Below are 17962 nucleotides of genomic sequence, written 5' to 3'. Positions count from 1 at the left end.
GTAAAGGTCAAAGCAAGATGAAAACACAACAGTTTCCTTTTGTAAAAGCCTGTAGCCACACAAAGGTAGGCAGTAGTCTCACAAAGAGTACACAAAATCTATTCAAAAGACAGTTCCTCTCCTAAAATAATCTTCTATCCTCTTACATTTGGTGCGAGAGCTCCTGTGGCAACCAGGAATCTGACAAGGGAACAACTATCTCCAACTGAAAATTTTTATTGGAACAGTTTTTTCATCTAAATCAGTTCCATGACCCATTTAACTGCATGCCACTTGGACAGTTAGGCTAGCCAAGACAAATATTTCAGCAGTAGTTCACAAAATAATCTGGAGATAAATGTCAATACATTGTTTATTGTGTGAATGTCTAAATCTTATCAGTATTACTGCTGATAATCCTCTATACACACCATAAAGGACAGCAGTCACTTCACATTCTATCACAGTTTTAGCTGTGAGCCATGGAAAAAAAAATATAAATATCACCACATTCTCTTATCCAAACAGGCCTCCTCCTTTTAACATATCATTTAAAAATTACACTTTTTTTTTTTTTTAAACACACCTGGTAATTCTGTGTAGTGACAGGAGGTGGTGGTGGTGGAGCTTCTTGTTGCCTCTGTGTATAACCATAATCTGTAGCTGTGTGCGCTGTAGGATAGCCTCCATAAGCAGCAGCTGTTGCAGCAGCTGCAACAGCTACTGGAGCAGGCCTGGCTACTGCAACTGTAGCTGCTGCTGGAGCATAGGCTGCAGTGACAGTGTGCGCAGCAACTGGTGCCTGGTGGACAGTGTAGCTGGCAACTGTAGTTGGATGGGAATAAGCTACGCCCGAAGCTGGCTGCTGGCTACATTGGAAAAAGACAGTAAGTAAGTAATTAGATTAATCCAACATACTCATCTAATGCCTAAACATTTCAAACTCCCAGATTTGATTCATACTTGTCTGTTCTACAAACAGACCTGGAACAGCTATCATACACTGTAATTACTTTTATTGCCTCTTATCCACCCCATTAAAAAGGCTGTATTGTTTTGAAGTTTCTGTGAATGGAAGTATATCATGCAGGCAATGACTTTCTTCTTAGCAAGGAGTGGTGGTAGCTGTGTTCCACTGCTTGAAAATAACCCAAGCCTTTAATTCAAAATAATACAGAAGTCTTACACAGTTATCTTTTCATGAGTTTCACATCTTCATAGCACTATTAAAAGATTATTCAAAAACAAGTCCATACATATCAAAGAGGTAGTATCCTCTAATTTTTAGAAAAAAAAAATAGATAAAGTAAATCTTGTTGGAAGCAAACACTCAAAATGGAATTTCAGCATGATTATGCTCAAAACCAAAAGGAATGAGTTACAGTATTTCTTTCCTAAAGACTGCAATATTCTCTCTGACAGTTATCAGAAACAAAGCAAGCACCTTTTAACTATAGTTACTATTATTTTTGCAAAAGACATTTCCATAACTCCCTTTTGTTTAATAACTTTTATTTTAATAAAAACTGATTTTGTAATTTTAATTACAGCAGAACCCATTAACTTCAATATATTTTTTTAAAAATCTTACAGCAAAAACACACAGACAAAATATTATTATTGTACTTACACACCTGGACTCCACCTTCTTCCCATCTTAGGCCCCTGTTTCCTTTAAAAACCACTTGCATTTCATCCAAATTTAATTCAGTTGTGAGTTGTATTCACAATTATGTTTCATTTCATTTTCAACTTCTTAGCATAACAGTGGAAGGAGAAGACCTGACTCACTCTGGTGTAGCTCCCACCACTGCTTGATGTATATAGACAGTTTATCTATTTTGTCAGTTTAAAGTGAGAAATCAAATTCCATCAGAAAATTCAGGAAGACTATTTTATGATGGTAAAAGTGAATGACAATTTATAAAATTAGGCTGTATTATCTACATAACTAACAGTACAAAAGTGTAAAATATTAATACGTTCTGAGGTAATTCGCATTATCATATGTACCTACTAAAAATACATTACATTGGGAAAACAGGCAGTAAACTATCTCAGACTGCACTTGAACACATCAACATTCTAATACTGCCAACAAGGAAAAGTCTTCTTCCCCACTCTTATTCCTCCTTCCTCCCATATACTAAACCTGGCTATGCCATTCTATTTCATCCCTAGTGCTAGTTCTGCTACTTGTCAAGCTATTCATTGCACTGATTTAACTCATTAATCTAGCAGAAAACAACGAGATTTTTTAAATTTTTTTTTTTTCCTGAGTTCATTTTCTATCATAGTGGAAATGTTAGAAACACTGTAGCTCACAAAACAGTCTGCTGAGTGCTAGAACACACATAAGCTATACATATGGCAGCAAAGGAAAATAAATAATGGGAGAGAGAGAAAGAACAGGGACTTGCCCAGGAAGCATTAATCTGTCTCAAATTTCATGAAACCGTGCTTAAGTTACTATTACAAAATATAATACAGTGTTAACAACACACTATGAGGTAACAGTATCAGTCTATCAACAAAAATGCTTTTGTTCTCAGAATATATATATGATTAAAGCTGACTGACAGTTTTCAGTGCTTAATATTGTGAAGAGACTGTGATCATTATGAGCAGGACTATTAACAAGATTCTGCTGACAGTTAAATTTCTTCTGTGCTATTTTTGTACTAAACTTCCATATCATGGTATAGAATTAGAAGCTCAATTAATTTGAGTTCTAAGGCTAATATAATTCTATGACCATGTTTATTTTAGCAAATGTGTTCCGCTTGCTTCTGCAACGCCATGCAGAGCTAGTGACCGAGTTTGCAAGACCACAAGAAAAATATTCTAGAATTGTCTGCTACTTCATTTTTAAAAGTTGTTATGCTATGTTACAGAAATACATATCAACATATTTTCTAAATTTATGTTTCTTTTTCTCCCCTTGGTCTTACTGAGAACCTTTTAGCATAAAGATGACCAGATACTTTCAGGTAATTGATTTATAATCAAAATATTTTTGTGTCACTGTCATTTAACTTACAAGAGTTTTTAATCCTTGTTTGGTGATTAGTGCCTCACCATATCAGCCAAGATGAACTTACCTCCCTCCAGACTATTTTGCTAGCTCCCTCTCCCACCAATCTTTCTTGCAATTTTTCATTGCCCATATCCTAGTATTATCTATTTTTTTCATTACTACAGATGGCAAGAACTGTATGGATCATTTGAGATTAAGTTTCGGCTGTGCCACTCACTCTGCTCCAGACTTTTTTTCCAAAGAATCTAGCTTCCTCAGAGCAGCTTCTTGTAAAGTTACCTGTGTATTGACAATATTTCCCTTGCATCAAATATCACAATGCACCATAAATAATAAGACTCAAGATCAATCCCTAGAGTACTCCACTGCAACTATTCCTCTGATAATCACTCTTCTAATTCTACTAACGACCTCTACCCGCTCCTTCTCTACAATTCTTTTACTAATTTCAAGCTTAAGTAATAATTTTCCATATTGCACCCCATCAGGTATTTCAACTTAGTCCTAATAAATAAGACTCAAAAACAGTCATTTAATCAAGTTATTAGGGTAACAATGAAATACGGTATGTCAGTTGAGCTATGGTAACAAACTACATGTGCTCTTTACTGCAACAAAGTAATTCAATTTAGCTTAATCCCCTAACACAGTGGGGGAAAAGTTGAACCAAATTAGAAGCAGACAGAGAAGCTAACTGATTGACCTGGTACCTTAGTGAGTTTTCTTTTTAGATCAAGTCTTCTCTTCCCCCAAATAAATGCTAATATCCGTAATAGCATCTTTGAGTTCAAAGAATTTGAGTGCTCTTCATATGAAAAGACATGTAGTCCAACTGGCTTTACTAACTAGATAGAACTTAAAAATGACAGAATAATTTAGGCTGAAACAAAGATTATGAGGTCATCTGTTCTAACCCTGTGCCCAAAGCACAGCTAATAACAAAGTTGCATTAGTTTTTTCAGGGCTTTGTGTCCAGTCAGGTTCCAATCATCTCCAAGAATGGAGTATCCAAGACTGCTCTAGAGAACCTGTTCCAATATCTAAGTACCCTCACTGTCAAATTTTTTTTCCTTAGTTTATGAAAGATTGCTTCAAAAGCAAAAGACTTCTAAACCAATATTTACTTAAAGAAAACCCAGTTTGTGAACATCCAATTCAAGGTAACTTCATATTACAATTCTTACAGTATTTTAACTTACTATCACAATAAACATCACTCTTTGACTTAAGAAGTTACAGGCAAAGGACTCGTGAGCTTCAAATCTTACTCTGCTACATTGCGTTAATGTCTTCTGCCAAAGATTTTCATTCAAAATGAATGCATTTTATTCATACCACACCTATTTCTTTAGCTGATCATAAAAGTAACAGTGCTTCCCCACAAAGCTCACTTTAATTTCAATTTTCTAGGAACAACACATGTTCTGCAACACTCATCTTCTATCTTGGATTTCTATATCACTGTGTTTTCACTATCACAGTCGCAGCCAGTGTACAGGCTACATGTTGCACTCAATTGTTCTTCTCCGTGTTCTGTAGATGTATGTTTTAGTCAATGACAGGTTATCTTAGGTTGAAAGATGTAGCTGGGGTGTGTATTTTATTTGCCATCTGTTAGAGGTGGGGCAGTTATTCTCTGTCAATTGAACAGTTTTCTTTATCTCTTCCACAAACCAATCCCCCCTCTGGGAAATATCTTCTGTTAATGGGCCATTGAGTCTCACTGCATGACTGATAAAATTACATCATCCCATTGTGAGATGCTCCACCCAGGGGGAGCAGCCAAGCATTCCTACCTGGATATAATCTGAGATTTTGGAACACCAGAGCAGCCTTTTCCCACTGGATTCCCCAAGGAGCAGCTGTCTTCTCCACTGGATTCCCAGAGGAAGATCAGGCCCATTTACACCACACTTCAGAGGAAGACTACACCCTTCTACAAGATCACTGCTTCAATGGAACCACATCTGTCACTCCAGGAGGACTGCAGCCACCATTTAATCAGACTGCTACCAACACCCTGACCCACAGGGTGTCAGGTCGTATTCTGACTCAGTGCTGTTTTGTTTTTTTGTACTATTGCATTTGGATTTTTAATTTTCCTAGTAAAGAACTGTTATTCCTATTCCCATATCTTTGCCTGAGAGCCCCTTAATTTAAAAACTGTAATAATTCGGAGGGAGGGGGTTTACATTTTCCATTTCAAAGAAGGCTTCTGCCTTCCTTACCAGACACCTCTCTTTTCAAACCAAGACATAGGTCATTTCCAGCACCTTACTTAATGTTTTACATCACTCCCTACCTGCCCTAAACTACTACTTGCATATCCCTATTTCCCCATGTGTTGGAAATTATATAACTTTCCTATCTAATCATTTTAATTAACTTTTTTTATTAATTGCTGTAAATAATCATAAGCAGTATATTACTCTTAAGCAGTGTAATTTTTAGCCAGCATGTAGCTGATTTGTTTTTTTAACAGACTGTTATTGTTAAGAGCTTGATTATTAGATCATTGAAACTTTAAGTTTTGCTAAACTAACCCTGATAAGCTTCAATGAACAAAGCCTGACGGAGTTAAAAGCTGGACACCTGGAATCCAGAATTTAGAGCTTTCCAAGGACATGTCGAAGTAACCAGAAGATAAAGACGTGACTAAGAAAGATGATCTAAAATGTGCTGCACACTCCCTGTCTGGGAAAAAGATAATAAAAATACTTAAATTGTGGACTAATGAGCATGAGAAGTGGGAAATCAATAACCCATAGAAGACAGAATACTAATTAATGAAGAGAATTATGTAATTTAGAACCAATGAACATTAATTTGTTTATTAATAATGTATAAATAAATAAAAAGTTGTGTGCACCTAGGTGTAGCTATCCCCTTATGCACCTGGCCTGGAATAAAGTAATGCCTACTCCTTAATACTAAAAAAATTGTGTTAGAGAGTTTAATTTATCCCAACATTTTCAGGGAGACATGCTCTTTGCTTCCTCCTTCCAAATAAGCTCATTTATATTCAGAAGTTTTAGACCCAATCGTGGTTTGACACAGAAGGGAATTTTCTCAGGAAGTTGGTAGTCAAACCAATCAGTGGTCACGTTTGGGTATTGGCACCTGGAGTGACCACTGAAGGCTGGACATGCCTCTGAGAACACAGGGGGTTAAAAGCAAGAACTCCCAGAACTGTCTCTTTGGTTCTGGTCATAGGAGGGTGTAGACTCTCCCCCGCCCAGCAGCAGGCTGGGTGGGGGAGGGGAAGCCATGTGGCCTGGAGAGGTAGGCCAGGGATGAAGGATCTGGAACAGAGCCAGATCCTGCAGACAGAAGGGTGGAGGAAGTCTGAGATGTCTTTGTTCCCCCCCCTCCCCCCCAGAGGGAAAGAAACAGAGAGCCTGAAGACACCTGGAAGTTTGCCGGCAGAGGAGAAGGACGAGGGGGGGAAGGTGCCCAGCATGAGAACTGGAATCCTGGGCCGAGATTTCAACTGTCCGGGAAGTCCGGGACTTTTAACCCCTTCCTGGGGAATGAGAGCTTTGTGAAATATTAGTCCTCCTCGATTTGAAGGAGACAGCCTGGGACCTGAGATGTTAGGAAAAGAAGGTTGGAGGGAGATGATGGAGTGGCTTTTGGCTGGACTTTTCTTGTTAGCCATAGACTGAACCAATTTCTCCTCCAAGAGAGACTGCATTTTAGGGGGATGCATGGTGAGCCAAGAAACCTGCTTCAGCAACTACCAGTACGAGAATAGAGTGAACAGAGAAAAGCTGAGGAGGGTGTGATGATGCCCTCTGTCTTCAGAAAGAAGAAGATCTCTGTTCTTGGACCCTCGGTCCCGGGGGAAAATGGGGGAGACTGTGGTCCCAAAATGAGACACTGGACTGTTATTCCTGTTGGTCCTTGGCAAAGAATCCTTAAAGGAGCCCTATGAGCAGTCTGTGCATGCACGGTGGTGGGAGCACTGTGACATGGAGAGGAGAGTGTCACACTGGCAGATTCTCTCCGGGCAGTGCCATGTGACACGGAAACACAAGAAGTGGCAATTGTGTTTCCTGGGGGGTCTATGGTGCAAGGGAGACTCCTCTCTCCCCTGATGGACTTAGTATTGCTTATACTGAAGGGTGATAACTTGATTAAGGGTCCAAGTCGTGTCTCAAAGTGGTTTGTTGGAGTTGGGTGGGGAGAGAAGGAATATTTTGAAAGGTTTTCATTTTGAATTTAGTGCGTGGGGTTTGGGGTTTTTTTTCCTTTCTTTTTATCATAGGATAGTTTAATTTTATTTATAGTTTAATAAAGTTTTTTTTTTCCTTTGTTATTAAGCTTGGGCCTGCTCTGCTCTGTTCTGGATCGCATCTCACAGCATTCATTTGGGAAGGTGCATTTTCATGGGGGGCACTGGCATTGCACCAGTGTCAAACCAGGACAACCCCGATGCATACCTAGCTTCCTCTCATCTTTCATATCTTACCTAAAAAACCTCAAGGATCAAGAGAATTAATTCTTTACATAGAATTATTGTACTACAGTGCATGAGAAAAGTTTGGGCTTTTTAAAAACACCTTTGACTCAAATCTTTGAATAACAACTTGTCCTGGTTTAGGGCAAATTTGGGAGGAAACTTCCAAAGGGGTCCCTCTAGAAAGCAGATTCAAGTGCCCCTCCCCCAGCTGGTAGGACACAACTGCACTAAATTCTACTGACATTAGTGATGGAAAATACTAATGTTTGTGATACATTAGTATCAGAAAAAGTGCCATATATTATGAAATGCCACTATAATAAACCTTCTAGATAAGGCTGATTGCAGCAAGTTGTGACCATGTATTTTTCTCCACACTAATCTTCAATTCTATGTCAATCTGATTTTCTGTGGAGTGAAGGGCCACACTGGCTCATAATCTTGCAGATTTCATCCATCTACTTCTCTTTACTTGGTTGCACACCATTGACAGCTCATTATCAAAACATTGATGTTATTCAAGTCTAGATAACAGCCATGTTCACAATTATAACGCATGACAAAAAGAACTGAGCTTTAGATGTTATGTCTGCCTAAAACTATCAACCACTAACATTTTCCTTGTCAAAATCACAGAATCAAAGAATGGCTGAGGTTGAAAGAGACATCTGGAGGGTCCAATCCTGTTCAAGGAGGGCCACCAAGAGCCAGTTGCCCAGGACCATGTCCAGACTACTATTTGAACATCTTCAAGGAGGGAGACTCCAGAAGGTTACTCGGCAACCTGTGTCAGTGCTGTCACCCTCACAGTTTAAAAAACATTTTCTGGTGTCCAGAGGGAACCTCCTGTGTTTTGGTTTGTGCCCATTGCCCCCGGTCCTCTCACTGGGCATCACTGACAAGAGCCTGGCTCTGTCCTCTTTGCACTCTTCTTTTAGGTATTTATATACATGAACAAGATCCCCCTTGAACCTTCTTATCTATAGGCTAAACAGTCTGAGCTCTCTCTCTCAGCCTTTCTTCATAGGTGAGAGGCTCCAGCCCCTTCATCATCTTTGTGGCCTTTCATTGGACTCTCTCCAATGTCTATGTCTCTCTTGCACTGGGGAGCCCAGAACTGGACACAAGACTCCAGGTCTGATGGGGCGTAACTGGCTCAACTGTGCTGATGTGAGAGGCAGATACCATGTCTTAGAAGGTGTCATAAACCATCAAAGACCCCCAAAGTTCCCCCAGACTAATTTCTGAGGCCTTCCACCAGAAGACTGAAAGCTTCCCCCCAGGGGAGGTACCTGGATGTTCCCACACAGCCTGAGCATATTTTAACCCATTGGACTTTGTGTTTCAAGGGTTTTTTCCTCACCCCCAATGGATCAAGACAGTGATCACTACTGTGACCAACAGACATCGAAATTGCATCAACTCTCATTGCAGATCCATGGGTAGTGATCTGTTCCCTTACTCTTATCCTTTCGTTCTTTTCCCTTATACATTTTCTTAAATGATATTTTCATGCTTTTATATTGCTATATTACTATAGATAATAACCCAAATGGCTACATACCTGCTTTCCATTGCAACCAAATTGTTCTAAAATAAATCCTAAATGTATATTTTTACAAACATCAATCAGTGTCATTTCACTCTAATCCACCCCAAGGGATTAACAAGAACCTAGGTTACCCTTGCCTTCTAGGACAGGTCATAATACTTCTGTACAAGTCTCGAATATCCAGTAACATCATACACTGCACTTGAATAGAAAACTAGCTATAACTGCAAGAGTTCACTTCCATATGGCTACCTAGAAGACTGCATCTCAATCTAAACTCACAGGCATTGTGATTGGCTCTGGACCCTATTTACTACAATTAATTGCCTTTACTTGCAAAGACTCACCACACTTAGCAATTCAAAGTTAAAAATTCACTCTTAACTACCCAAGAATATCACATCTGTGACCTGTCTCATTAGAGTAGGTACATGGTATGAACATAAGTAAGATGAAACTCAGATGCTCAAAGGTTCTTTATCTTCTTAACAGGAACCAAAATCTTGAAACAAGATAGAGACCATCACATTTGCACACTTCTCTGTCCAAACAATTCTCAATGTCCCTATCTTTCCATCAGCATCCTCACATTTCAGTCAGCCAACTTCAAAATAAAAGCATAATTATGCCTCTTCTCCAGCAATGAATCAAGAATGCTACTATTTTTTACACATGAAAAACAAGCCAATATTAGGTTGTTCATATCAAACTGAATAGACACACAGTTGTTACGGTGGCCTACAGAATGCACAGACACACATACAAACTAAAGAGGACTAGTATCACCAAATTTCACATTTATTTCAGGCTTGTAAATAAATGGATTAATAGTTACTTAAATAAGTAACAGAGTTTTGTATTGATTGCAGGTTTATAACCCTAGGCCAAATACCACTACTAGCACAAAGGTATTGCAATATTCAGAAAAATATTCTGTACTGGTATTTGCATAATCTAATGCTTCTCTCACTAAATCATGATGTAATTACATTAAGATAAACTCCCTTTTAGACACCGACTCCTGTGTTTTCTGTTCAAAATATTAAATTCATTCTTATGAAAGGACTGCGTTAACAGTGATTGCTTTGTCTCTTCACTTTCAGACATGGCAAATATAAAAAAACATTTATAGGATAGTCTTTTACTTATATGTAAATGGAATAGTATCTTGTACTTTCGATAGCAAAAGAAAAAGCTTTCAATCAATAAGTCTTTTCATTTTCTCAAGAATACATTTAGGATTAACTACAAAAAGAGTTTTGAACTTGAACTGTATTCCAATTATATGCTTTTAAGGAAATTTCAAATTAGTTGTTCAGGTTCTTAATTCTACAGACCACCTCAGCTCCACAATAAAAGGAATAACAATTTTAAAAAATTAATCGCCACTTCAAAATTGCATTTATATATGGATCTCAGTTTATTATTCAATCAAATATTATTTATTTACAAAAAGATCCTCTATGTTATTAAAAAACTCCTTAATACCCATGACAACACACTTTCAAATTTCACAACTGTCAAGTAAAACATAAACATACTGTGAGCACCTAATTAAAAAAAAAAAAAAGAACAAAAAGATTAGCTAATTTTAATCCTCTCCTTTAACTATTATACATTGGAGTAAATGGAAATTAATTTATTTTATATCCATTTCCAGAAAAGAATCACTTGGGAGTCATTCCAAGACCCACATAAAACTGTATATTCCTGAAACTATGTCAGGTATGCAATTTTGATTAGATCGATAACAGTAGCACACATCTGCATTCATTTGCCAATAATCCCTCATATTTCATATATTTGCTTTATCCTACTATTTTCCAATTAACTAAAACTTAGGAGTCAAGGAAGGCCTTTATTATAAATTTATGAAACGAATAACAAAGATTCAAATATGAACTTCAAGGCGCTACTCCAACACAAGCCAAAAATGTGATGATATTCATGATTGTATCTGGGTTTTGCCAAATTAAGTAATTTGATTTCAGAAAAAGTGAGATAATAGATGCTATTAATTACTTTTTAACAGTCTGACACACAATTTGGATGCAAAAAGATGCAAAAATTTAAGGCAACATACCTATACAAAATATATGGTTACAGGTCCCCAAGCTCCACTATAAGACCTGCTCCTGATCTTAGATACCCAAGTAGAAAATCTTTTTAAAAGGAGCATGGCTCCAAAAGTACAGTCTCTACTTTCTGATACATTATTTATAACATTGCTTCAGTTGAATGGGACAGTCCCCTGTATTTTCTGGTGTTTCTATTCTTCCCTTATCTATCCCATAGGTTAGGTTGGTGAAATTTTAACACGTGTTAAAAACGATTCCATCCTCCCACACTGACATAGGGGGAAGCAAAGACTTGGGGAGCAAGCCCCATCTTCACTGAAGGAGAAGTGTCCGGGGGTCAGCAGACAGTAACTTGTTGGCGTTGTTGACTCTAAGTGACCATTTTAATTTAAGAGCCTTGGGATTTAATGCTGCCTCCTCCGTGGTGTCCGGCTCCACCTCCCCACCCTCACACCACTGGGGATACAGGGAGGTCCTTACCAGGATAAGAAAACACACCTGCGGGAGAGGTAGATAAGTAGATGGGTCTCAAGCACAAACTATCGCAGCGTAGCGTGTTGCAGAATCAGGCCCTACACGGGGCAGGGGATGGGAGCAGTCCCGAGCACTCACCCCGAGGGGGGGGGAGATCCCGATCAGGGACACGAAACCGGAGGCGAAGAGGGAAGTGACTCCGGGCAAGAACAGAGGGAGGGAGAGAGAGAGGGAGGGAGAGAGGAAGAGAGGGAGGGAGAGAGGAAGAGAGGGAGGGAGGGAGAGAGGGAGAGAGGGAGGGAGGGAGAGAGGGAGAGAGGGAGGGAGGGAGGGAGAGAGGAAGAGAGGGAGGGAGAGAGGGAGAGAGGGAGGGACGGGTCACGGTGGTTACCTATACTGGGCAGCAGCCCCGCTATGAGTGAATCCAAAGTAGTTGCCGGTGGCCATTTTGGCATCTTCTCCCAGGCGGCTGGGCACTGTGGCGAAGATAACCAAGAGGCGGCAGCGGTCGGAGCCATGACAGGAGGCCCGGAAGGAGGAGGCGGGGAGAGAAAGGGACAGACAGACAAGAGACAGAAGTGCGCGCGAGCGCCAGGTCAGACATGGCGCCTCAGGACCACCGTTCCTCCGCCCCGCGCGCGGGCCGCATCTCCTCCCCCTCGCCGCCGCCCCCCTCCCCCCCACGCTCACGGACACACAGAAACATCGAGGGCCATTACTTACCATAAGTGAAAGAAACTACCGGGCATATAGGAATCATGAGTGCAAGCTAGCAGGGACAACGGCGGTTGAACTCTGAACTCTCACCCCCCTTCTCACCGCCGCGTTCGCTCACTCCCTTCCCCCCTCCACACACACCTACGGCGACAACGGCAGTGTGGCCGGACCAAGGCCGTGCGCACGCGCGAGATGTGTGAAGGGCTGCTAGAAGTTGTAGTTCAGCCAATGGCTACGCCCCCGCCCGCAGAAGAGCACCCTCGATGTCGCGTAGGCTCCCACCACACTTGAGGCGTGACTCCTCCTGCGCTTGATGTTGCAAAGGCTCTTGGGAGTTGTAGTTCCCCTTGCTGAGGCCCGAGCGCGAGGAAGAGCTGTTCTTAAAGTAACGCTGCACGTACCACTCCTCCTGCCTGTCCCTTTTCTCCCCCCTTCCATCTGTGAAAAATGCCAGTCACTTGTGTTAAAATTTTTAAAGTTTAATAGTAATAAAATTGTTATAAAAATAGTAATAAAAATTAGAGCAATAAGAATTTGGACAATCAGAGTTAGGACAATAAAGGACAATAAAAAGCAAATAATTACAGACGTCTGGATGCTCTTGGGCACTAAGCCACAAAAGCATACCTTGCTAACAAAGGATTACCCCTTAAAAGCAATAGCCTGTTGCATATTCATATATCTTGTTGCCCTGATTCTTAAGATTTTCTAAAGCCTTCTGAGTTTACATACTTGTAGAGAACTTTCTCACACAAGTTTCTGTAAACAACCTATTGTTTTGCATTCCTTCATAGAGGCGGAGAAATTTGATGTACTAGTAGTTTGTCCAATGTCGTTGGAGAGGTGGCACATTCACCCTCCAATTCACTGTCACCTTTGGAAAAGTATAAATGCTGGAGTCAAAAAATAAACTTCCTCTTTTTCACCTTTGCAATAGCAGCGGCTTGCATCATGCTTTCACATGTCCTATAGTGACATATCTCATACATGATTCAAAAAATCTTTTCAAAAAAGGATGTCTTCTGCTTAGTTTCTGCCCCCCCCCCCCTTCATCTTGTAAATCAATTTCTTGGCTCCTAGAAGTCTGGAAGAAGTCCGAACAGTCCAGATAAGGAGGCAATAATTCTTCTCTGGATTTTGGTGTCTTGTTGCTGTTATCTGTATGTGAAGAATTTCTTGGTTATCTTATCCATTCCTTGAGCTAGTTACAAAAAGTATCTTACATCACATAGTTTCTAATTTAATATTGTGATATAGCCCAAAAACTATATTTACCACACTACTTAAAAGAGATTAATACAGCATAACTTTCCAACATAACACATATAGTACTCATTTTAATATTTGCGAAGAGCCAATCATATAATATGCATCTATAACACATCATCCCATGTCACACCTACAGTCACACCGTACCTGCACCTGTGGACTCATATTGCAAAGATAGGGTCAGTTTCTCATTCTTTCCTGCAAACCTACAACACACCACAGTAGTGAGAGGGAAGATGTGTGCTAATGTCTTTACAAATAATTCCATGGGTGAGGGTATGGCTGTTAACGTCTTTGAAATGGGTCTTAATGTCTCTACCAACTTCAAGCGCAGGTTTGTTACAGAACCCCCACAGTTTGACTCCTGAAACAGACAAATGGGTCTGCAAAAGTCTGAGTTTCTGAACTTTGGGTGAAAATGACAAGATCAAGGGGGGGGGGGGGATGGGTATGTGATAGGTGATTCAGAAAGGCTGTACCTTCCTAGTACCTCAGCTGATGGGGAGAGGGCAACATGTGGCTGTAAACTTTTAATTTGTTTTTCTATCACATGGACATCACCCAAATCTTGCCCATAATCTGTTACCTATTTCACAGATTAATTCTGCTGCCTAGGCTCCTTTTTAAAGAAATATAACTTGTTTGATAACGGGTGGATGCACCCAAAGGACCTGTGACCTCATGGAGAGTCCATGCTGGAGGAGTTAATGAAGAATTGCAGCCTGTGGAAAGGACCCACGGTGGAGAAGTTTGTGGAGAACTGTCTCCTGTGGGTGGGACCCCACAATGAAGCAGGGAAAGAACATGAGGAGGAAGAAGCAGCAGAGAGGTGTGATAGTAACTGACTGCAAATCCCATTCCCCATCTCCCTGCCCTCCTGCGGGAGAGGGCAGGGGAGACATATCAGGAGCGAAGTTTAGCCTGGGAAGAAGGGAGGGGTGGGGGATAAGTTGTTTTAAGATTTGGTCTTATTTCCATTATCCCACTCTGTTGTTAATTGGTAATAGCCATTGGTAATAAATTAAAATAATTTCCTGAAGTTGAGTCTGTTCAGCCCGTGATGGTAATTATTGAGTGATCTCTCCTTGTCCGAAAATATAATGAAAGACTCATGAGTCTTTCATTATATTTTCTCTCCCCTGTCCAGCTGAAGAGGGAAGTGATAGAGCAGCTTTGATGAGCACCTGGTGTGAAAAACACCAATCACTTGTTTTAAAATTTTAAAAGTTTAATAGAAATAAAATGGTTATAAAAATAGAGTAATAAGAATTTGGACAATCAGAGTTAGGACAATAAAGGACAATAAAAAACAAAGAAATACAGACTGTCCAGGTGCCTTCCTGGAGAAATTAAGCCCAGAAAGCACACATGCTAACAAAGGATTACCCCTTAAAAGCAGTAGCCTGTTGCATATTCATATATCTCATACATGATGCATAATTCTTTTCAAACAAAGGGTGTTCTCTGGTTATCATCAACTTCTTCCCCTTAATCCTCGTGGCTCCTTAAAGATGGAGAGGAAGTGGAAGAATGTTTGTCTTTTCCAAAAAGGAGGCAGTAACTCTTTAGGTGTCTTGTTGATGCTATCTCTATGCAAAGAATTTCTTGATTATCTCGTCCCTTTCTTGAGCTAGTTAAAAAAAAATCTTACATCACATAGTTTCTATTTTAACATTATGTTATAACCTAAAACAATATCTACCACACTACTTAAAAAGGATTAATACAGTACTGCAAAATAACTTTCCAACATAACACATATAGTATTCAATTTAATATTTGCAAAGAGCAAATCATTTAATATGCATTTTTCACAATCCCCTCTCTTATTCTTTATAAATCATTTGGCTTGAGCAGCATTTCTTGTCCACGTGCATTCTTTGAACTATGCTGGTTGTGAAAAATGCATACTTTATGATTGGCTTTTCGCAAATATTACCATGAATATTATATGTGTAATGTTAGAAAGTTATGCTGTATTAATTCTCTTAAGTAGTGTGTTAAATGTATTTTTAGGTTATACCAGGTTATAACAGAAACTATGCTATGTAAGATACTTTTTAACTAGCTCAAGAAAGAGATGAGATAATCAAGAAATTCTTCGCACAGAGATAACAGTGAAAGGGCCCATAAAGAGTTATTGCCTCTTTATCGGAAAAGACAAACATTCTTCAACCTTCTCTCTGTGTTTATGAAACCACCAGGATTAAGGGGAAGAAGTTGACGATAACCAGAGAACACCCTTTGTTTGAAAAGAATTATGCATCATGTATGAGATATATGAATATGCAACAGGCTATTGCTTTTAAGGTTATTCCTTTGTACACAAGGCATGCTTTTTGTGACCTAGTGTCCAAGAGCATCTGGATGTCCGTAATTCTTTGCTTTTTATTGTCTTGTAATTGTCCTAACTCTAAATTTTTATTACGCTAGTTGTATTACTATTTTTATAACCATTTTATTGTTATTAAACTTTTAAAATTTAAAAAAACAAGTGATTGGCATTTTTCACACTGGTAATCAAATAAAATATGGGATTAAACAAGTGTCATGGTTTGACACGGGAAGAGAATTTTTTTTTGGAAGGAAGAGGTCAATCCAGTCAGGGGTCAGGTTTGGATACTGACACTTGGGGTGACCAATTGAAGGTGGACACGCCTCTGAGAACACAGAGGGGTTAAAAGCGGAATTCCCAGGAGGACTCGTCCTTCTTTGGTTCCGGTCATCGCAAGGTACGGACCTCCCCCCCCAGCCCGGGCTGGGTGGGGGAGGGGAGCCATGTGGCCTGCAGAGGTAGGCCAGGGGGTGGAGGATCGGAACCGAGCTGGGCCAGCTCCTGCGGATGGAAGGGTGGAGAACATCTGAGATGTCTTTGTTCCCCCTCCCCTAAGCTAGAGGGAAAAGAGATAGAGAGCCTGCAGGCACCTGGGAGTTTGCCTGCGGAGGAGAAGGAGAAGGGGGGGGAGAAGATGCCCAGCGTGGGAGACTGGAGACAGAGTCCTGGGCTGAGATTTCAGCTGTCCGGGGAGTCCGGGAATTTTAACCCTTTCCTGTGAAATGAAGGCTTCATGAAATATTACTCCTCCTCAATTTGAAGGAAAGAGAGACAGCCTGGGACCTCAGATGTTCAGAGAAGAAGGTTGGGGGGAGATGATGGAGTGGCTTTTGGCTGGACTCTGCTTGTTTACCATAGACTGAACCACTCTTTCTTTCAAGAGGGACTGCATTTTAGGGGGATGCACTGGTGAGCCAAGAGACCTTCTTCAGCAACTACCAGTTCTGGAATGGACAGAGAGAGCTGAGGAGGGTGTGAGGATGCCCTCCATCTTCAGAGAAGAAGAGAAGGAGATCTCTGTCCTTGGACCCTCAGCCCCAGGGGAAAATGGGAGGGACTCTAGTCCCGAATTGTGATACTGGACTGTTGTTCCTGGTGGTCCTTGGCAAAGCACCCTTAAAGGGGCCCTATAAGCAGTCTCTGTCCATGCCCGGTGGTGAGAGCACTGTGACATGGAGAGGAGAATGTCACACTGGCCGGTGTGTCTGGGCAGTGCCACGTGTGACATTGGAAACACAAGAGGTGGCAGCTGTGTTTTCTGGGGGTCTGTGGTGCAAGGGGGACTCCTCTCTTCCCCGACGGACTCGGTATTGATTATATTGAAGGGTGAAAACTTGATTAAGGATCCAAATGGGTCTCGCTGTGGTTTGGTGGAGTTGGGTGGTGGGAGGAGGAATGTTTTGGAAGGTTTTAATTTCGAATTTTGTGTGGTTTTTTTTCTTTTCTTTCTTTTCCTTTTATAGTAGTAGTAGTAGTGTAATAAAGTTTTTCCTTTGTTATTAAGTTTGGCCTGCTTTGCTCTGTTCTTGATCACATTTCACAGCATTTGATTGGTAGGTTGTATTTTCATGGGGCGCTGGCATTGTGCCAGGGTCAAACCATGACAACAAGGAAGAAACATCAAAACAGTTGTAACACATACAAGGAAGAATCCTAATTTCTTCCACCATCCTATCCTCAATACAGTACTTCACTAGCTAGTTTCTTAACATTGCTTTCAAATTTTGGACCAGTACCTGGGTTACTTTTCTGATATCTTTTGTTTTTTCCAAGATGACATCCCCATTGCCATCTATTTTCAACAATCTGATATATTAAACTTTCCACAAACACCCCCTTCTTTAGCCGATAAATAATCTAAAGCCAACTTATTCTGATACACTACAGTTTTTGTTTGGCTTTGCTGACTTGATATTAATTCTAGTGCCTGAGCAGCTATGTTTGTTATATTCTCTATATCTGCTTGAAATCTTATAATACAATTCAGCATATAATTTGGGACCAATTCAAAGTTAGATTGCTGTGCTGGTTTTACCTTTTTGTTTGCGAATTGCTTTTT

At 40.3% G+C, this 17962-nt stretch overlaps 1 protein-coding gene and 1 non-coding gene across 3 annotated transcripts in view; both read right to left on the bottom strand.

Moving 5' to 3' along the window:
* Positions 1 to 12546, bottom strand: part of LOC116806641 (zinc finger RNA-binding protein) — a 64215-nt gene extending 51669 nt beyond the window's left edge. Inside the window, exons 1-3 of one of the 2 annotated variants that reach the window (XM_032744678.3) lie at positions 12306 to 12546; positions 11974 to 12058; positions 566 to 848 (exon numbers count right to left, since the gene is read on the bottom strand). In XM_032744678.3, coding sequence (XP_032600569.1) covers positions 566 to 848; positions 11974 to 12058; positions 12306 to 12342 — 405 coding nt within the window. In that variant the 5' untranslated portion in view covers positions 12343 to 12546. The remainder of the gene's footprint in view (positions 1 to 565; positions 849 to 11973; positions 12059 to 12305) is intronic. The other variant, XM_032744677.3, reaches the window with a different exon arrangement.
* LOC116806998 (small nucleolar RNA SNORA66) lies at positions 2669 to 2805 on the bottom strand. Its single transcript, XR_004366039.1, has one exon. It is a non-coding gene; the product is annotated as a small nucleolar RNA SNORA66 (small nucleolar RNA).
* Positions 12547 to 17962: the final 5416 nt, after the last annotated feature.

Source organism: Taeniopygia guttata, chromosome W (assembly GCF_048771995.1).
Source record: "Taeniopygia guttata chromosome W, bTaeGut7.mat, whole genome shotgun sequence".
Lineage (NCBI taxonomy): Eukaryota > Metazoa > Chordata > Aves > Passeriformes > Estrildidae > Taeniopygia > Taeniopygia guttata.
This window is presented reverse-complemented; position numbering and strand designations above follow the sequence as displayed.